The sequence below is a fragment of the Plectropomus leopardus genome, chromosome 17, assembly GCF_008729295.1.
Source record: "Plectropomus leopardus isolate mb chromosome 17, YSFRI_Pleo_2.0, whole genome shotgun sequence".
Lineage (NCBI taxonomy): Eukaryota > Metazoa > Chordata > Actinopteri > Perciformes > Serranidae > Plectropomus > Plectropomus leopardus.
The window spans coordinates 24,550,972-24,573,348 of record NC_056479.1 but is presented as its reverse complement, the minus strand read 5'-3'; the positions used below and the strand labels follow the sequence as shown (position 1 = coordinate 24,573,348).

General features: G+C 40.2%; 1 protein-coding gene across 2 annotated transcripts in view; it reads right to left on the bottom strand.

Annotated features, from left to right (window-relative positions):
- prkcbb (protein kinase C, beta b) overlaps positions 1-22,377 on the bottom strand; it is a 122,480-nt gene that overhangs the window by 23,148 nt on the left and 76,955 nt on the right. For both annotated transcript variants that reach the window (XM_042505737.1, XM_042505736.1), the window contains exons 9-15: positions 21,679-21,822; positions 12,569-12,742; positions 9,548-9,639; positions 7,327-7,389; positions 5,300-5,438; positions 4,558-4,638; positions 2,901-3,008 (exon numbers count right to left, since the gene is read on the bottom strand). In XM_042505737.1, coding sequence (XP_042361671.1) covers positions 2,901-3,008; positions 4,558-4,638; positions 5,300-5,438; positions 7,327-7,389; positions 9,548-9,639; positions 12,569-12,742; positions 21,679-21,822 — 801 coding nt within the window. The remainder of the gene's footprint in view (positions 1-2,900; positions 3,009-4,557; positions 4,639-5,299; positions 5,439-7,326; positions 7,390-9,547; positions 9,640-12,568; positions 12,743-21,678; positions 21,823-22,377) is intronic.

The following is a 22,377-nucleotide window of genomic DNA, read 5'->3' as shown; positions in this document are numbered from 1 at the left end:
GCAGAACACTGAATTCACTATTGCACTGAAAAAGGGCTCTCTGTGTGTGTGTGTGTGTGTGTGTGTGTTCCTTTGGATGTGTAAGGACATACTTGCACAATTAGTCTTTGCTGTAGTATTATGTGGTTGAGGACATCATGTACCTTACACTACAGCACTACAGAATATACAATAGTTGCATATTTATTGTGTGTGTGTGTGTGTGTGTGTGTGTGTGTGTGTGTGTGCGCGCACACGTGTGTGTGTAAGTGTGTGTGTAAGTGTGGCCCATTGCAGGCTATGAAATATGGATGCTGGTCAGAGTGAAAGCAGGGGAGTGGAAATGTCTCTGATCACTCCATTTCCACACACATGCTTATACACACTATCATACACGCAAACCACAAGCCTACTGCACAGGACCTCAGTGCTGCACAGTGTGTCAGCAGGAGCGCTATCCTAATTATATTAAAGAAAATGCGCACCTTGAAACAAAGGCAACTGGTCAAAGACAATAGTCCCTGCTTCTAACAATATGGTCTGTGGATTAGAAACTTTTAGGACTTTTATGAACTTTTCTTTGACTAAAGTCCTACTCTGAATGAAATCTTCACACAGGATGTCCCAGATTTCCATCTGTTATTTAAAAACAGCAACACCTACTCTTACAAAACACATTTATACCACTAAATTAAAGCAAAGGTCTATTCAAGCTACAGTTAAACGCAACACCACGATGTTCACAGACTGCACGGAATTCACTACAGAGTACTGAAGAATGAACTTAACATGATGTCGTTTTTTTCTTTCTCAAAATGGAAATATCTTGTAGCATTGTCAAAGGAAAGCTTCATGTAGTCCACAAGCACATGCACACACACACAAACACACACTGACATGCACACACACATGTTCATGCATTGAGTTAACCCGGGCAGTGCTGGCAGGGCGCAGTGGGAGCTGTGGGGGTGGACGGAGGCGAGCTTTCATGCTCCGCTGAATATCCACTGTTGTAGCTCTACAACCCAGTAATCATCACTAATACATAAATCAGCCTGTGTGTGTGTTTGTGTGTGTGTTTGTGTGTGTGTCCCATGAAACATATTTGTAATCAATTTGCTTATAAATGCCTTTGCCTTAAAATTTTGTGGGAGGACGTCATGTTGCTGGGGACATATGTCTTAATTGAAGCCTGCACTGTATGTTGATGTTAATATACATGTGTGTGTGTGTGTGTGTGTGTGTGTGTGTGTGTGTGCTTGTGTGAGGAAGGAGCTTCAGACAAAATTAGTAAAACAACTGTGCATACCTTGTTAAAGCAGCTGTATGCGACATTCAGAGCATATCTATGACTCAGAGTCTGAGCTGGGTGAATGTGATTCGCACTGTGAAAGCGCTTGGAGTGATCAGATGCCTAGAAAAGTGCTTTGCAAATGCAAGTCCATTCACCATTATTCCAAAACCGCAATATTCTAAAAAAAAACCCTTACACAATCTCACTCCTCTTGCTTAAACCTAACCAATCAAACCAAAAAAGCAATGAGTACTAGCCAATCATACCGCTTTCCCACAAAAATTAGCTTGGATGCGGGTTTTTCAAACACGGGTAAACTCTATATTTTAACACATGACAAATAGTTGTTTGCTGCTATATTAATGCTCTGAATGTTACATACAGCTTATTTTATTGAATCCAATTTTTATTTTTGTAATGTTTTTCCTTTTTTTAAGCACTCAATGACTTTTTTGCTTTTCACTCTTGCTCCTGACTCTTGAGCTGTTGTCCTGTGTTGTTCCCCGGTGTGGGATTAATAGTTTTATCTTATCTTATCTTAAATGATGATTGTTAACTGATGTCATAATTATTTAATGCCTGTGTGTTTGTGCATATGTGAGTTACAGTGAAGAAGGGAGCACTTAGTCCTCAAAGCAGATAAAATCACCTGCTCTGTGTAAAAGGACTGACTGTGTATCTAAACATACTGCACATCCTCATAGTGTGTGAGAGTGTGTGTGTGTGTGTTTGTGTGCAGGTTGTCGTGGTCAGTGAAGCGTTAAGTTAGGAGATGAGACAAAGAGGTGGTGGTTTGATAGAGAGGACCCACTCCGTTTATAGCAGTAATCAGCTCTCTCTCTCTTTCACACGCACGCACGCATGCGCGCACACACACACACACACACACACACACACACACACACACAATCAAACACACGCACACACCAGTCCAGTTGGGAAGTGTCAGGGCATCATTTGGTACTGGCCAGTATTTTCTGACGAGGACTTTCCACAGTCAACTGAGCAGCACAGTCTTAGGCTATTAGAGCAGTGCAGTGTGTGTGTGTGTGTGTGTGTGTGTGTGTGCACGCGCGAGCGTATGTGTGTGTGAGAGAGAGAAAGAGAGAGAATACGTGTGTGTGAGTGTGCATGTCTGTGTGTGTGAGGGAGATAGAGAGGATGTACAATGAAAAAAGCAAAACAGCGGCTTAACAATGAACACTGCAGAGAGAGAAGGACGGAAAAGTAGAGCGTTATGACAGAGAGAGACACAGAGAGAGGAAGATGGAAGCAGGACAGATAGCGAGAGCAGACAATGTTGTTTCACTCCAAATAAATGTTCCCCCACAATGGTTTTAATTATGCAGATAATTTTGATGTCCCTCTCTGCCTCCTTCTCTTCCTCCTTCCACTGTTCACCTCCTCCATCTTCTTGTCCCTGCTTCCTTTCCTCAAACAAATTTAATACCCTCCCAATTCTCTCGTCTGTGTGAAAGTGAGAAAGAGTGACGAGAGAGGGAGCAAGACGGAATTAAAGAGAGATTTTGTGAGGAGGGGGCAAGGTTGCGAGATGGACAAGGACTTGTGGTGTGTGTGTGTGTGTGTGTGTGTGTGTGTGTGTGTTTGTGAGTCTGTGTACACTCACCCCTTTACAGATAGCGACAGCCTCCTTGGACATTGACTTGGGATAGGAGACGTGATGCTCCATAATGGACTGAAATAACTCATCCTCATCTTCGCCGTCAAATGGAGGCTAGAGGAGAGGAAAAGAGAGAGGAGAGGAGAGGAGAGGAGAGGAGGAGGGAGGACAAGTAGAAGGCAGGACAGGACAAGCAGAGGACATTTAAATTGAATCATTAAAAGCGTTTTTTTTTGGTCTAAACTCCTCGGAATAAAAACACCGCAGGCCTGTGATGCTCACAAATTCACAATATGCACTCCAATTGAGATATCCAGGATTTGAAAATGTCACATCTGCTCTAACAATTATTAATGCCTTGAGAGAAAAACTCATCAAGGGGTATAATTTAAGAGCTAACCTTTCATTACACAATGTCAAATTTTAAAGGCTACGGTCATGAGTGTTTGTTTTTTGTCACATTCAGTCATGAATACAAATGCTGTTAAAGGAGGAGTTTCACTTTTTTACCAGGATTAATACAAGGTTCCTACACACTTTTTCATAACTTTTCAAGGACCTGTAATAAAATGTCCATGACCATTCACAAAGTATAACAGAAACAGAACTGTATGCTATACTCTAATGAGGACATGGACCAGACCAAAGTCCGCACTGGTGCTTTGAGAAACAACTGAATGTCCTAACATACATATGCAAACTGCTCAATCTACAAAATGTGGTACAAATTAAAAAACAGTAGGAAGGAAACTTTGGGATTCATGACGCTACATGTTAAATCACACTGACACATTATTTTTCTTACCCTACATGCCTGCTGTTATACAAACATGATTCCAGGCTGGCATACATGGAGGAAAAATGCAATTTGGGTAAAAACATTGGTTAGTGAAGTACCTGAAAGCCATACTTGAGTAAAAGTACAGAATTTTTTTTTTTTTTTTTTTACCAGAAAATGACTTTGGTAGAAGTTAAAGTCACCTATTAGAATATTACTTGAGTAAAAGTCTTTGAGTATCTAATATTTACTGTACTTCAGTATCAAAAGTAATTTTATGACATTAAATGTACTTAAATGTACAATAAATGTAAAATGTACAATATTAAAAGTAAAAGTTCAAGTAAATGCGGTTAATAGAAAAGCGAAGCGTACATGAAGCAAAACAAGGTCCTTTTTAAATTTTAGAGGACTTATAGAACAAAATCCAACCTTTCCTTCCCTCCCATTCCTTCATTCATTCTCCCTTCCTTCCCTGTTTTGCTGTAAGTAACTTAAATGCTTAACGGGTATATAGTGGAGTAAAAGTCTACATTTCATTTAGATAATGTGGTGGAGTAAAAGTTGACATAAACATAAAAAGTAACTTGTACCAAAGAATTGTAACAAAGCCACAGAAAATAAAGTCACCTTAATGTTACACTTTGTGGAAGGTTATCTATGGAAAATTTTGGTTGAAAAATTTTGGTTCGCTGTTTTCAACACATAAAACAAAATTCCATGACTTTTCCAAAACTTTCAAGGATTTTACTAATTCCATGACTTCACAAGATTTTTGAATACCATGACTTTTCCTGGTTTTCCATGACTGTGGGAACCTTGTTAATACTTCTATTCATAAAACTTACTACAGACACACACACACACACACACACATGGACTGACCTGTCCCGCCAGCATCTCGTAGAGCAATACTCCAAAGGCCCACCAGTCCACAGACTTTCCATACGGCTGGTAGGCTATGATCTGAAATATAAGAGACTTTAATCACTAAGGTGGGAGACGATACAGTGTGAGAAGAATACTTGTTAACTCTTTAAACCTCAATAAATTTGATCAGTTTCTTTCAAAAACACGAGATGAAGGCAACCTAGAAAGAAATGATCCAAAAAATTAACAAGCAAAAACAACTAACAGAAAATGTAGTAAAAAAGAAAAGAAGAGAGTTAAAAAGAAAACAACAACGAAGGAAAAAAGTGCTTAAAATTATCATAATTTTCTATGCCATAATTTAAAATATGTTTTTATGGTAATTATAAATAAAGCAGCTATAATAATTTTCCCCGAGCTGCGTTTCTATTATTTCCCCCCTACATCTCTTAATAATTAATTACATATTTTGCACTTTGTGGAACATTTCTTATTATTTGCCAAATTACTAATTACCTTTTTTTTCCATGTTTTTGAAAGAAATCAAACCATCACAGTTCAAAGGTTTAAAAACTTGTGAAAAACATCTGAAAGCAGCATAAGACAAATGATGTAGCTCCAGGTTTCAAAGAGCTAAATATGAGCTAAAATACAACCTGCTACAGGCCAGAAACATCACGTCACTCACACCTCACACACACACCTCACACACACACCTCACACACACACACACACACACACACACACACACACACACCTCAGGAGCGATGTAGTCTGGTGTCCCACAGAAGGTCTTGGTGGTGATTCCATCGGTCATGTTTTCTTTACACATGCCAAAATCTGCTATCTTAATGTGACCCTCACAGTCCAGCATCACGTTGTCCAGCTTCAGATCTCTACAGAAGGGAAACCAGAGACACTTTAGAAACGAGACAATCTGAAATCATTACTTGTATCTGTGTCATGTGGGTTTCACCACTGCTCCTTCCCTTTAGGAGACTAGTGGTGGTCCTGAGTCTGTGACTGAATCCAAAACTCTGGACCTAACTGCACTTGTAGACGCACAGACTTAGCTGAGGGCTGTCCAAATCCACCACTCATCCAGTCCACAAGGGAACTCAAGTGGACTCTCTGCAGACTTCCATAGAGTCTGCTCAGGGTGCAGACTATACTGGACTTCACAGTTTAATTACCCAAAATTCAAAGCTATAGAGACATAATGCTCTCCTTTTTCTAAATGGTAACTAAAAAACAAACTTATGATGAATTACTGTATTAAAATGTTACTTGAATCCTTTAGGCCAGAATTAATTTTTAACCACATCATGAAAAATATGTGTCGTCTATATGTTGTATAAGAAGGTGTGAATGTCATTTAAAAAAAGAAAGCTGACACATGGGATTTATATTACGTTATCTGCAGGGACAGATGAGCAGAATATGACAGGAGCGATCAATGTGTACATGACTGTAGTTGTCACTCAAATGTTTCCATGGCAACGAGTGAAGCAGACTCAAGGCCCGTCTCAGGGGCAGCAGTCTCTGCCCTCGCAGACTTCACGTGATGACAGAAAACACGTCACAGTATGTACGACTGAAGTCCACCAGGGCTCAGTCTGCAAATCTGGAGGGTGGACATTTAGATTGAGTCTATTTTATTACAACGTGAGAAGTGAGCGTGAGCACAGATAATGACCCATTCACTTCTTACAAAGACATCAGGAGAACTGATATGATCTTGTACTCTGTTGATGTCAGATAATATAAACTGCAAAACAAGAGCAGCAAAATAAGGAGCCAACATTACATTTGTACTGTATATTGTGTTGTCTTGTTTTGAATCTGCCTTCATACATTCACAGGACATTCATAACAAAACTGCGCTGATTTAGGAGACTTGAAATGCATAACATTTTATACCACCGGCGCTGCCTGTTATAAGTCCTCTTTTGTTTTAGAGTATCTCAATTCACAACCTCACATGAACCATGAAGGCTCATCATCTCTAAAGTTTTCCTCTCTTCTGCGTCTTTCTTTTCCAGTTTAGTGAGAGTTTAATAGGGAATGATGCACTGCTTAATCCAAGAGGTCGAGCTACAGTTACACTAAACCAGATGACAGATTCTGATTTGCAGTTGGGAGGACGGCAGCATTTGCGCAGGCGGATTCTCGGCATGATATTATAAACAGCAGAAATCAGTTAATTGCAGCTGAAGTCTAAAGGTCAAAAAGCTTCTTTTCCTCAGCGGCTGCTGGGGATGAGGCAAATATTCAGAAAAATATTACATGTTAGTATACATTATTTTCAACTCCTTTGCTGCAGTTCTAATGTAAAAAGGACATTTCACTCCAAATCAAAACTACATATTTTTCCTCTTACCTGTAGTGTTATTTATCAATCTAGATTGTTTTGGTGTGAGTTAGTGTTGGAGATGTCGGCCATAGAGATGTCTTACTAGCTTGTGGTGCTCAAAGCACCCAAAAATACTTTGAAAAACTCACATGCTGAAATGAACTGTGTAAAGTCAAAATTATTAGATATATACAAAACTTAAGTATTTCAATGACTAAGACACAAATTCAGTACAAAGTGGCTGCTTTTCAAACTGGTATTATTAAAGGTGTAAAATGTGTTGGGGCTTGCGAGTAATTCATTCACTACCAAAACAATTTCACAAATGCTATAAACAATAATACATTTAAATAAATACATTTCAAATCCTCCATAATATATATATATTTATTTTGTGTTATATATTTAGCATGTTGTGGGGTGGAGGTTACCTGTAGATGATGCCCTTTTGATGTAGAAAGAACAGACCAATGGCTATCTCCGCAGCATAGAATCTACACACACACAGACAGAAACAAAAACAGTAATTAGAGAGAGTCTGAGAGACAGGACAGATAATGTGTGTGTGTGTGTGTGTGCTTGCGCGGTCGTGTGTGTGTGTTTGTATGTGTCTGCATAAAGGTCAGTGCTGTCTCTTCAAGGCCAGAGAGCAGCTGATAAGATCAACAGGAGGAGTCTGGACACACTGACTCCGCAGTCAACTATGTTTACGCGTGTGTTTGCGTGGGTGTGCACAATCTGCGTCTGTTTGCAAAGTGCATCTAAAAGATGTGATTTTGATGGCATGGAGAGTTTTATGTTTCACTCATTTAACCTTTACTTAAATCTGGAGGATTCACTATGTTGAAAAGACAATTAAAACAAAAATACACACAAACAGAAAATAATGATGTGAAAACAAACAGACAGACAACAGAACATAATTATAAAAAAGCTCGAGAGCAGAGTAGTTTATTAATTAGTTTTAAATGGACCTACAGGTACAATTAAGTTATTATGAGGCTTTTCACACTGCTCTTAACCAGAGGCCAGGGGAGCTGTTAGCCTGGGGCTAAGAAACCGTTCACACTCGGAGACACATTTCAAATGGGCTAACCCTGACTTCAGCCTGGGGCTTGCTGGCCCTGCTCTGAAGCAGGGTTAGCCTCAGTTTGCAGCGTTGTCCCCTAAAAATGGACTTAACCTGACGGCAAAAGTTGCCAGTGTGGAACAGGTCTTAAGGCCTTTGCACACTGAGGCCTTTTTTTCATCTGAAATTGTCGCATATATAAAAATAAATAGGACCTCATGTTGGGTCAATCACGATTGCATACTGACTCAGAAACTTTTGGAGCAGGTTTGATTTTCTGTGTTGTGGCTGCTGCTGTGTTAGCGCTACAAACCGGGCAAACGTTAAACTGACTGTTCCCCGGCCTGGGAGGAGAGCACCCCCGAGGACGGTCCTTCAGCGCTGTGCTGTGTGATGGCAGCAACAGACAGTTTTGAGTCAGTTAAGGAAGGATATCAGCTGAGAGGGCAATCTTTCAGTGTGGCCCAGGACACATCAGCATACACACTGCTGAGAGAATGTTGCCCAGACCACCTATGAATCTGAACCACACGACCTCAAGACGATTTGAGGAAGCATCTGTTGCACTTACATCTGTGCTCAGAGCTGTCATGTGGTAAACTGCTCACCCAGGACGCATGTTAATACCGGGTGCAAAGAGGGCCAAAGTGGAGGCAGAGGGGTAATAATATGATACTGTAAAATCAACATAATCCAAGATGCACAAGAAGATGGCCTAAATTATCTGCTTCCTACTGAGCGTAGGAAAATCAGCTCTGTTTCTGAACAAATGTCGAATTTTTTTGGCATAGCTTGCTGTATTGTAAGATATACAGAGCCTGTTTAGAGCTTGTTGCATTTCATCTGTAATCAGCATGATGACCAAATGCAGCAGGACACCAACATGTCTTTAGATGCAAAACAAACTTATGCAAGAGTACAAAATGCAAAAGACAAGAAACTGAGAGAAAAGTTCACGGCATCATCATCATCCACGGAGAAGAATATCCTGACTATTGTCTAATAAATAAATTAAACAAAGTAGAACAAGTCGATGGCCTCAGATAAAAGAGTTCCTCACCCCCGTTCGACTTGCCCTTCAGCAGTCTAAACCTTCTGCCAGAGGGAAGAAACTCTAATTCCCTATAAAGCAGATGAAGGGCAAACTCCTCCACAGTTCTCGCTTTTCCGACAGCCCGCTTGTCAAATATGTCAGCCCGCTGGTTTGACTTGACACCAGTGATCTCGCCAGCCACCTTAATTATATTCTGCAGTTTTGGAGGTATTCTACCACACATTGAAAACTCGTAGGAACCCCTGGATTACTTTCATTTCTTTGAAGTTCTTCAGAGCAGCAACGTGCATCGGGGCGAACAACATATTTAACCCTGAGGCTCTGCTCGAATTGCTCATCCATCACCTGAGCCCGTCAAACTGCTGATGGCTTATTCAACATGATTTTTTTTTTTTTTTAAAAAAAGCATTACGATACTGTGAAACAGCTATAAGCACAGGATTAAGATCCTTCTGTTATGATGACATAAGAATGTATCTCCTTTATAAAAGCTGCTCGTGAGAGTGAGGGTGTGTGTGTGTGTACTCACACAGCATGGGGCTCTTTGAACTTGCCGACCTGCTGAATCTGATACATGAGATCTCCTCCGTTTATGTACTCCATGACAAAATACAAACGGTCCTGTGGAGAGATAGAGGGGCAGATGGAGAGAGAGGTCAGAAAGTGTATGTGCACAAAAGCAGGTGAGAGGTCACAGAGAAATGGGATGACAGTGAGGAAAAAAAGTACAATATTGTAGAGAGAAAGGGGTTGCTCAGAGAGAGATGGGTCAGATGAGAGAAGATTAAGGGAGAGATATAGCGAAAAAAAAATTACACAGGCAGTGAAAATGGAGTGGCAAAAGATGGACAAAGAGGAAGAAGACAGTGAGAAAGAGGTGATCAGGTTGTCATCCAGTCAGTCTTCAACTGAAGGAACACAGCAACATCAATTTAAGAGCTTATTGTCCTCTGTTATCTAAAGAAATTGCCAATAAGGTACAGTCGGTGAGGCAGAGTGGAGGGATTTGGTGTGTGGCCATGTGTGTGCTGGAAAATATGGAGCCTTTCAGGGACCAGTGTGTAGGATTTCAGGGAATATATTGGTTTTCTTTAGTGTATAAACACCTGAAAATAAGCACTGTTGAGTTTTCACAGTTTCCTCAGAATGAGTCGTTTATATCTACATAAGGAGCGGGTCCTCATCAGCAGAGATCACCGTGCTGCACCACCACGTTTTTACAGTCACCCAGATTGCATAAACCAAACACTGGTTCGAGATAGGAACATTTGCGTTTTCACTTTAGCCACTGCAGTTAGCAGCCCCTCTGTGATGAGCCCAACAGCACTGGAAAAATACGAATTTTTAATGTGAAACTGCTTTATTCAGTATTTTGTTTTTACCAGTTTTAATCAGCTGGTCTGCTTGTTTTGTAGAGGAGGAGACCTCTGCGAATAATTTTGCTCTTGGTTAAAACCTCCTGACCAGCTGGATTCGAGAAAATATGAGCACACATTAGAAGCTGCTGGGCTAGCAAACAGCGTCAGAGAAACACTGATTTGTCGCATCAAAACGCTTTATTTCGTCATTTTACTGGTTTAAAGATGAAGAGACCTCTGTGGATAATTCAGCTCCCGGTAAAATCCTCTTTCACAATGAACACTGAGGGAACCCTAACTGGGAGTTTGTGCTTGACACAAGGGAGAAGTTTCAGCAGGTTGAAATCTGCAGTCATCACTGTTAGAGGCCACTAAATCCTACACACAGCTCCTTTAACGTGTGTATGTGCGTGTGTTTGCAGTGCCTGATAAGTCTTTAAGTGTGTGTCTACAGTGTATGTGTGATTAAAATGTTTTATGTGTGCGCATTACACAGTATGCAGTATGCATGTGTGCATGCATGCATTTTATAATTGCCTTTACGTGTGTATGTGTGTTATAATTGCCTGCTAAGTCCCATATGTACGAAAGCCCTCCTCTGGTCAGAGAATTACTGCTGAGGAGGATTAACACACTCACTTCTGTTTTTTTTTTGTGTGTGTGTGTGTGTGTGTGTGTGTGTGTGTGTGTGTGTGTGTGTGTATGGCGGGTCAACTCTTGTCCACTTTACCTAAAATGAATTCACACCATGTTTAATGCTCATTGATCAATAGAAACATATTCAAACCGGTGTGTTTATATGACTTGTACTCGGTGCTGAGTATGAGAGCTATATTTACTCCTCCGTTGACTCATCTTCAGTGTAATATGGATTATACGTCAGAAGATGAGCATGAATCAAATATGAATCCAGCCTGTGTATTCCAGCTGTGAGCTGGTGACAGCAGGCAGGGTGGCTGCTGTTAAGACCACAGCGCTCACCAGCAGTGCGCCGGTGCCCTTCAGCAGGGCACCGCGCTGTGGCTCCCTTCAGATCCAATATAATATGGAGGTGTAGGAGCCTACAAAGGGCGTCACTTCAGTTTGCAAAATATCTAAAATGAATAACTGTTTCGGTTTCTGTGTTTGTGAGAGCAAAACATTGTCCCATTAAACAGAAGTTCATAGAGTCTATAGAGCCTGAACCAGCAGCAAATGAAAACAGAATCACATGTTTTTACACTTCTGTTTTTGTATGGATTACACAAACAGGATATTATGTGTCAACAGCAAGCATTAGAGATGCTAGTAGGTGAATTTTGTCACATTGTGTTTGTGCCAGGTAGCTGTTTTTTTTACCTTTTCCAGCCTTGTAATTACTAAACTAACCAGGCTGTATATTTAATGCACCAATAATGACAGTAACCTATTCTTTGCAAGAAAGTTATTAAGGGTATTTAACAAAATGTTGAGCTATTGCTTTAAAGCAGCTATAAGGAGGATTTAACTTGCTATGAAACAGTCTCAATTTGAAACAGGATCTTTGACCTTTATAAGCAAACTATTGCAAAACTATTACGGAAAAGAGCCTTAAATCTTCTCGGGCAAAGTTTTGCAGTGAGTATGTTAGGCAGTAGCAGAAGGAGTTTTTTCTTTAGATTTTTCATTGCTGATATTACATTTTAGGGATATAACTAATGTAACAAAAAAAACTAAAATGGGTAGTCTTCCTTTAAGACTGCTTTCTAACATTTCTATTATTTATGAAACATTGCAAAATGTTGCATTAAAGCAATAAATGAATTTGTGTTGGCGGCTAAAACAGAAGTCACTTTGTTTCACCATCATAGTATTACAGTTGTTACTTTTATATAGCCACAAAAACATTATCTCATCAGTTTGGATACTGCAAACAGCTGTATCTGAAAAAAAAAGTTGCAAAATAGGTTGTGCCCTAATTTCACTTGCTTCCTAGACATAATGTTAGCCAGATCAAAATCTTTAAAACACAATGTGATGATGCCCATGGAAACAATGCAGCTTTTGTTCACAAGGACCGCAAATATCAACACACAATTAAAGCTCCTTGTAGTTGCTTTAATAAAGGCGATGTCAGGACAATTAAGCAGTGACAGCATTATAAAAAAGGGGGCTGCTAAGATGAAAATATTTTATACGATGTCATACAACTTTGGTGAATATCCGTCACCTACCATGCTCTGGAAAGTGGAGTGCAGCTGTGTTAAGAACGGAGGCTTTCCAGGCAACGCTAACACTCTCTTCTCCACCATGGTGCACTCCACGTCATCGTCCTGGATCACAACGTCCTTCTTCAGGATCTTTATGGCGTACAGCTCCTCTGTCGTTTTACGCTCTGCCAGCATCACCTAGAGAGAGACGAGAGGGAGAGGAGAGGGCAGAGAGAGTAGATGGGGAAATACAAGGAAGAATGAATTCATCAATATTCACAATCTTTATGGCACTCAGCTGCTGTCATGCCTTTATAGTAACATCACCTTGGAAGAAAGAAGGGTGTAGGAAAGACAAGATAGAAAGAGGGAGAAAGATGGCAAGGAAGGAAGGGAGGAATGGGGTAGAGATAGAGGGGGTACTGTAAAGGGCAGGGAGGAAAGAGTGGAGTGATAAACTAAAGCTTCTCTGAATGTTTTGGTTTTGAGAGTCACAGCAGAAATAAAGAGAGTAAGGACAGGAGGGAAGGAGAGAGAAAACTGAATCACCATATTTCAAGATGTCACCTGAGGAGAAATGGGAAATAAATGAAGGAAGGAGGGAACGGAGGTGATAAAAGGCTTCAATAGTGTTACCGCATGTCGCTGTGTACGACATCGGTCTAATAAAACCTCAGTCGCTTCAACAGCAAAGGAATACTGAGCTCTCTTCACCTTTTGATACCTGGATCAACATCACTTTTCCTGTGCTGCATTCAGATCGCTTTAACAAGTGTTTCCCCCTTTGAAGACTGAGCACATTGGTTTGATTTATTTTAACAAACATGGGAAAAAAAGGCAATGATCAACTTGGCAAGAAATTAGTAGATTTAGATTTTAAAAAAGCTGAGAAAAAAATAAAAAAATATATTTCTTATTATCATAATTATGTATTTTAAATCATTTAATAGAATTACAGATGTTTTAAAGTAATTTTCTGCATGCGTTTTGTGAGTTTATAAATTGATGTTTTGATAAAGTTTTGCTGTTTTTAAATTTGGACCCAAGAATAACTTTTTTTGGCTTCTCCGTTCACTATGGGGGCATGCGAGCAAAAGAAAGTTTTTTTCAAAAATTTAAGGTAACACAAAATGAGTCATTGATATACAAGTGGCCATTTTGCTTTTAAAGTATTCCCATAAGATTTAAAGTAAAGTAATCCTATAGGATTTCTGCACATGTTGAAGCAGTGCTCTTCCTCTTTTCTTCCAAGTTAAGACAGAAACAAGCTGTGTGGCACTTAGATCGTGAAGAATGATTAATTAATGGCACAGCCTCTGTACTCTGTGCAGTTCACGGCGGAAAATCTTTGTCGATACAAAATGCTAGCTGTACTGATCAGACTTTTGACTGCTTCTGCAAGATTTTGTACTGTTCAGCTTGTCTTTGCCCTTCACGGACTTCAGGGAGGAGAAAAAGTTTTTTTAAAAAAAACTGTGAGAGGAGAAAGAGGGGATTATTTCACATGTCTTTTTTTCTTTAGGGCACACAGTGCCGGGGGGCGGATGGAGATAAAGGAAGGTGGATGGGTGAGGAGAGTGGGATTAAAGAAATGTGGGTGAAGATTGAAGGAGGAAATGAAGGGCATGAGGAATGGCAGAGAAAGAGATTGGCAGCAGTCAAGCAGTGCAGAATCCTATTTGTTTTAATTGTGAAGTCTGAGAGCACATCTGCTTGTAATTACACCTGTGACACACACACACACACACACACACACACACACACACACACACACACACACGGTTTCATATATAATCTGTGACTGCTGATTCCCGTGGAGGTCGAACAGACAGATGCCAGAATGCAATGACTGTGATGCCTGTGTGTTGTTGTGTGTGAGTGTGTACGTTTTTTTGTGTGTACATGTGTGTGTGTGCTTAGCAGTTTAAATGTCTTGCAGCCAAGGTCAGTCTCATGCTGCTAACAGTCTCTCAAACAGAGTAAACGTTTCTGTCTCGTCTTCCCCTCTCAGCTCTCTTATTTGCCGTATCCTGTTTTCCTCTCCTTTTTCTTTGCCATTACTTCCCTCTAGTTTCTCCCTTTCTCATTTTCCTCCTCCTTTGTCCTCTCCTGCCCTCATATATTCTTTCCTGAAGAACCCAGCAGCTGCTGCAAATAGCGGTTCAAAATGTAGGTCAAGTCTCAGCTCGCAGGTCATCTCATAAAAGTTGCAGCAGGCTTGTGACCAGGTCATAAAAGTTCAGCTCTCTGGACTGAAATCTGTATGGGGGAATTATATGAGAAAGTGTGGCTGCTGAAGGTGTCTGTGCAGAGTGCAGAGTGCAGAGCACACCATAACAGCTTGAGAAAGTGGAGCTTTAAAGCAGGAGTTCAACATTTTGGGAAATACATTTATTCGCTTTCTTGTGGAGAGTTAGATGAGAGAAAAGATATCATTTTTTTATCTGTCTGTTCAATATAAGGCTATAGCCAGAATGTGTTTGGCTTGAGAGGTGCTTGTTGGTGGATTTTATTACCTTTGGACTGAGCCGGGTCAGCTGTTTTCCCGGCTTTGATGTCTTTGTGCTAAGCTAAGCTAACCCACAGATGCCGTAACCTTATAATTAACGGACAGATATATGAGAGACATATAAATCTTCTTGTCTAACTCCCAACAATAAAGTGAAAATGCAAAGTTCCCCAGATGTTGAACTATTTCTCTAAAGTTTATTTCAAGAAATGGCATGTATATTGAAGGAAAGACAGCACACAAATATAATAAATATAGGTATTACTAGCTGCAAAGTGCTAGGACTGTACTGAATGTTTTTATCATGATGATTTTATAAAATATGACACCAGACATTTGAATCTCAATTCGTAAAAAACGCAACAAAAGCTTTGAATGTAAAGTACATGATATTCGGTACAGCCCCTGCTAGGTGCAAAGAATAAAGATAGTAAAGTCAGACACATAAGACCATGTGAGAAAGTAACAGTGAAGCGTGAAAATGTTTAGGTAACCTAATTTAGATCTTAAAAATTCATATCAAAGCTCACAATTTCAAGCTCATCATGTTTCCTGACTATTTTTTGTTGCTACGACAGTGAGCTGATAGCAAAAACTTCTCTAAGGTTCTATGCTTCAGAAAGAAACAGGAAACTTGTAACTTATGTAAATTATCAGCACAGATAAAGTATCTTTTTTCCACATGTGAGACAGCTCTGCTGAAACGAGTCGACTGACTGCACAGCCTTCCTCTTCCTATCACTCTAAAACTAATAAAAGTACTTTTATCTTAAAACAAGGCAGAGAACGAGTGAGAAGAACGTGGGAGAGAAACGGCTGAGCTTTACATTACATGGCTAGCATGCTGTGTTTGTAGTTCCCACAGGGCTAATTGAGTTTTGGGACCTCAACAAAAGATCTTTCATCCAATCGTATTTCCTTTCAAAAACTTTTTCTTTGGTTAATTTGCATGAAACACAGGGTGAACCGAGTGACTTGAATATTTTGCAACTGCAAACTCAAGTTAAGCGGAGTTTGATTGATTTATTAATGTGTTTTAATTTACAGTTTCTCTGGGGAAGCAAGATAGACTGAATCTTAGAAAGTCCACTGCGTAAAGAAAAGACCGCTATGAGCTGCTCTATGTCTGCAAACAGCAACATGTGCTGCCGGGGACTACTTCCCTCTCACTTGTTATTAGTTGCTGTCTGTGTATGTCAGCTTAAAGATGTAAATGGGAAACATATCACACTCAATATTCTTTCCAATATCTCCAAGTACAGAGCAACAGGAGTGACCTTATATCCACTTCCTAATTTCTTTTTCCCTGAGAGATTAGAAACTTAGGCGCTTTGCTGTTTATGCCGTATGAATATTCAGGTATGATAATGTTGAGGGGTTACTGGGTTTGGGATACTACAGGGAGTGCAGCACAGATGGGCAAAGACACACACAGGTATATGTGTGTGTATGTGTATGTGTGTGTGTGTGTGTGTGTGTGTGTGTGTGTGTGCAGGGGTTAGAGGTGTTCTGACACAATTTTTTCCTTCCTAATACCGAGTCAAATACCAGAACTTGCGTATCAGCTGATACCAGGTACTAATCCAATGCAAGTGCGTCAGAAAAAAATGAACTGTTGGATACTACTAACACAATTCTGTGTCACAAAGACAAATAAAATGTGTAAAAATGGAAACAGCAACTATCGAATCCATTATTCTCATTGTAGTGACAAGCTGCAGCTAACCATAAAATGGAGAAATGTCTGGCTGCTTAGTCTCTTTGAGTTATTGATATTATTATTGATGATTATTCATTTATTAATATTCCAACAAGAAATTGTTGTTTTAAGCTATGTTACTATTATGTAACTATTATTTAGTGTTTAGTTATTGTATTTAAGTTAGGTTGTTCTATTAGGTGAGTAAATTTTTGTAGTTTGAAAGTTACTATTTTGCTCAATTTCGAGTTCAAATAAATGATAAAAAGCTGTTCTTTTTATATAAATGAATACTGTTTTATGCTTTTCTAAAAAAAGTATCGGTTAAGTTACAGTTGTTACTGTACTGTAGGCACTGTTACTGTTTTAAAAGTATTGTTTTGCACCGGTTTCGAAAAAAACCCAGACCATACCCAGCCCTACTAACACCTAACTACAACAAAAACTCATCACTGGAGCGTTTGTTCAAAAAGCTACGCACTGATGAAGTGCAGGAAATTTAAGTTTCTAGTCACTGCAGTGTTTTGTGGATATTCTTAAAATAGTACGCTTAGCACTTTGATATTGTATAAAACATCTGCAACCTCTGAAGTTTATTAGTAAATTTCGCGGTACCATAGCGAACTCGCTGATACCCAATCCAGCATTTTAAGACAATACTGAAGGCATTTTCTGCTAAACACCTCGAGTAAGGGTGTGAATGTGTTTGCATAGAGGGCAGCCACAGATAAAGACAATTTTTAGCATTAAAGTTTAGATATCTGTTGAAGTGTGATCTATGCTGGTGGTATCCTTTGACAACAGCAGATGTGTAGAGAGAAAGCGTGTGCGTGTGTTGTGAATGCGTGGTCTTGTCCCATATGGTGGCAGTGTGACTCTATGGTAATACAACTCTATAAAGTTGAAACAGTGAGGAAGGACACCATCTGGCCCAAAGCTCATTTTATGCAACCACAAGGACAAGGACGAGACCAACACAAGAGCACAAAGACATGAAACCACAGGGTTTCATCGAAAATCAAAAGATGCTCAGGACACAAAGCAACTACAGGGGCTTTGTGGAATCATTACTGTGCAAGTTCACTCTTTAATACACGTCACATGAAGCAGTCACCTGATGCATTTAGCTTCAGAGTTTCATTTTGTGATCTCATCTACGGCAGTGTCTTATTCAAGGGCATTTTGGTCACAGTGTCATTCATAATCTGGATGCTCTATTATGAACCATGGCGTTTGTCACGATTGGCAACGCCCTTTTATCCAAGAAAGTTGTTCTGGGTCATTTGACAGAAAAGCAGTCCTCGGGATATTAACTGTCATGTGTCGTAAATGATGCCACTGTGTTTCTCTGTTGACCTTGCGGAGTGAGTTTACCCAGAGAAAACAAATGAACCCACTCCACTGCACAGCCTGATACTGCTCTGTGTTGTATTACAGTGGGCTGTGTTGTATTGTTCTCAACCCTCATATATCATAGAGTCTATATAGTCAGTCTAGCCCCACACAGATGATCACTGTAGGACTCAGAGGGGCGGATGTGAGTGTGCTAAAGGTACACTGGGGCACTATCATGATATAACAGTGTACCCAAGAAATTCCCAAGGTATGTTTTTCAATACCGTCCCAAATATAAGCACTCGTCTTTCTATTAAATTCATTGTACGTAGTGCACAGCACGCACCACCATAGCTCAGTCTCCTGTCTCTACTGGTGGAACATGCAGCTGAGCTAAAAGACACCATGACACCTAGTGGTGGAGGGAGAAGCTAGCAAACTGTAAACAGCCAGCTGCCAGCAACAGCAGAGAGAGACTGTAGGGAATAACTGCATGTTTTTTTACATTTAATTTGGTGAATTAAGGATTTATTTCGACTAAATCGAAGCTGGTGATTGTTGAAAGAGTGGACTTACTAGCTGGATTACTAACAAGAGTTACCCAGACAGTTTGGGAGAGTTTTATTTTGTTTCGATTTATGGCTCAAAAGGAAGTGTGTCAAACATTGTGCAACAAAAGCAGGATCAGAACTGTGCTGTTTGTTTGCCCAGGTCCAGTGCTAGCTATCCGCAGCAAAGGTGTAATTCTGCAGTTGTCATTACTGGCTACGGTAGTAGTAGAAATGACAGAGTGTAAAACAACTAAAGTAAATGCAGAAATTCTGCACAGCAAAAGAAAAAGAATCCTGTTGACGGAGAACGCAAAAAGGCCACATAACTAAAATTTTGCATTTTGCGTAAAACCTCTATCCTGCAATTCAAACCTTTATTTTGGTATTTATTTCTTGAAGCAACTGAATGTAGATGATCTGCAACAAATGGAGTCCTTTACAATGGTAGAATACTAGGTTACAGAAACTAATGGTTTCTTTCATTAAAAAATAAAAAAGTATCTAAAGTAATTATAAAATTACTTTGCCTCTTCAGTGAACATGTTTATTCTTTCTCTCTTCAATCTTGTGTGTGTTGATGATGTTGCACTGTGTCAATCACTTGTCTGTGGGTAGTTGCTAAACTGAGGAAAAGGGGAAGCGATCCTGCTATTTTGCGACAGTGCATCAGCAGAAGTACCACTTGGAGACGCTAGAACTGTAAAGTTTCTTTCCACTTAAAGTCAATAAAAATGTCAGAGCTTTGGAGAGCGTAGAATCTGAGCAGCCCTGTCAATGGTGCTAAGATGCGACTGTAATTCACACACAACTGACCAAAATGCTCATATCCTGTAATATATCAGGATTATGCAGTTTCATACGTGTGTGTTTCTGCTTGTATGCTTGTGGTGTGTGTGTACATAGAGACATGACATTACAGATCAGCTTGAGGCATGCACTTGCACACTCCATGAGATCCGAGTGTGTGTGTGTGTTATTACCACACTGTAAGCATGTCCACAGAGAAATGTTAGCAGCAGCATTGTGATGCAGATGTCCTCAGACACTGAGGCAGAAAAAGCAGCTCTGAAGGTACCCGCCTCCCACACAAACTCAGGAACCATTAAAATGACACGCACGTCACGTGAACGCCTGTTTGTGCATGTGTGTGTGTTTCTATTTCTGTCTAATGGAGTGTGTGTGCCTCTTTTCAAATACTCTGGGCCTGTATTACCAAAATACTCCAATATGTGTGTACAAAGAAAAGGCCATAATAAGGAATATGTGTACATTTTCTCTGTGTCTGTGCATGTTTTAGGAATGTGCGTGCATGCATGTGTGTGTTGGGTATTCCAGTAATGATCGACCCTCGACTCTCTCCACATTGACGCATCAGTGTTGCTTTAAATGCCTGTTACCATGGAAACAGGCAGCTGGCATACAGGTCTGGTACACAGACAATGGTGTCTCTCTCTCTCTCTCTGTCGTTCTCTTTCTGTCACTTTCTCTCTCTCCACCCCTGCTGCTCCACCCGTCGTTTACCCAATTTTCTCTCTCGCCACATCTCCCCATTCTTCCCTTTTCTTGCCTTAATTTTCATTCATTCACGTCAGTCTTCCCTCTCCAAGGCTTCCCTCCCTCCTTTCTCGCTCTCCTTCTTTTCATTCAGTCTGACGTTTCTTACCTCTCTCAATTCATTCATGTCAACCTCGCCGCCATGCTCTCACATCTCTGTCTCTCTCTCCTTTCATCACTCTCTCCAGTTGTCATGTCACCCATTTCGTCTCTTTCCCTTCATCCATCTTTGTCTACCTGTGCTCCATTTTCTTTAATTTCTTCTATCTCAGTCTTCTCTCTCTGGCCATCTTTTCTTTCTGCTTAACTCTGTGTGTATGGATGGAGAGTGCTGATGCTCACAATGCTCACAGAGTTATTCATCACATCACACAATTAGAGCTTGTTTTATCTGCGGCCCTGCTTGATGTCTACTATGCCTGTAATAGGTTTCCTGAGAGCATGACACGAGTGCACCTATAAAAATGAAAGCTACATGTCTAAAATTAAGCCCATAAACAGTGGGGGCGGTATATCGGGATGTGAAGTATGGTCTACAGCAGACTCTTAAAAATGACGACAACAATGCTGGCAAACTCTGTACACACCTCCTGGTTTAGAGAAGCAGGAAGGAGCACCACCACAGAAGCTAAGCAGTATACTGCTGTGGACGCAGGTAGCAGCAAAAGCATATCTTAGTCACTTAAAAACATCAGTATCAAAGTTTACACTTTTATACACTTTGCAATATTTTCACTTCATTACCTTGCCATAACAGCCCTATCAAACGGGGAACTGAAGCCATTATATTGCCCTCTTCAAAGCCAGACTCAACTGACAAAAACAGTAATTTTACCTCACAGAACACAGGAGCTGCTGGTCTACCACTGCCTTGATCAGTAGTTTGTTTGTGTTAATGTGTGACTGCGGTAGACCTGACCTAACAGTGGTAGAGCAGCAGCTCCTGTGTTCTGCAAGCTCAAGAGTGCAGTGATAAGTTGCACTTTTGATTTAGTTCCCCATTGGAAAGGGCTGTCTGAGGCAAGGTATGGTGATAAAAATAATCTATATGCAGCGTGCACTTACAATATTTTTAGGTGGTCATAATATATTTCTTGCTTGGCCTCCATGGTGTTACTCTTCCCTTCAACTCACATTACTGAGTCAACTGAGTGACTTTCAGACTATTCCCCTCTTGTGCTACTAACGATACATAGTAGTACTATTTTCCTTTAATTCCACTCTTGTGGCCACAGTGGCTGTTCTTCAGTTTATGTAACATGGGTGTGCTTTAGCACAAACAATATATGAACCTCCTCAAGTGTTCATTTTATGTTAGTTTGTGCAAAACACTCTATACCTCAATGTTCTGGTGTCATGGAGTATAGTAACAATTCATCTGCTGCTGAGTGGTTAAATTTTGATGCTCCAGGTATGTGAACAATGCTGCTCGCATCACAGTGCCCTATGCAGATACACACCTGATGCAAATATAAATGGCCCTTACCTTGCCGAAGCTTCCCTTGCCCAGCACCATCAGGAAGTTAAAGTCAGCCAGCTTCATGCGATCTTGGTTGCCATTGGAGTCAAACCGGGATGCAGCGTTGGCTGACTTGCCATCTGTGTTCTTGCCTGGTCCAATTTTAGCTCTCTAGATTAAACAAAGAGCAAAGAAGGGAAACGTACGTTAAACACAACCACCAAAATTCAAAGAGACTACAAGCTGTGACCAGTAGAGGGTTCAGTCGGCATGTAAGAATATATAAGCAAAAAATATTGTTTAAAAAGTCATGATGATATAGGGCCTTTTACTGGTATTTGTTGAGGAAAATAAGTTTTTTACTTGTTCACTTTTCACAACTGCATTTGTTCCTTTGGTTCTGAGATTAGAACCAACAAGGAGCTATCTGTAACATTTCAACATCAATTATGTACTATGCATATGGTACCATAAACAACAGATTTGTAGGTATCATTGTGATTACATTTTACCTTACGTGACACTGGATTCGGCATAAAAAAGGGGATGGTGGCTGTTGTTTCAGTATTAAAACAGCTTTCAGAGGTTTGCACAATGACAGATGTGAGAAAAACGCCTTGAAGGAAAAACCAGTGAAACATTCATTTCTCTTGCGTGCCAAGAATTTGGGGCCAAGAATAACATCCTTCTTGTGAATCATTTATGTGAAATGTTGTCATCATTTGA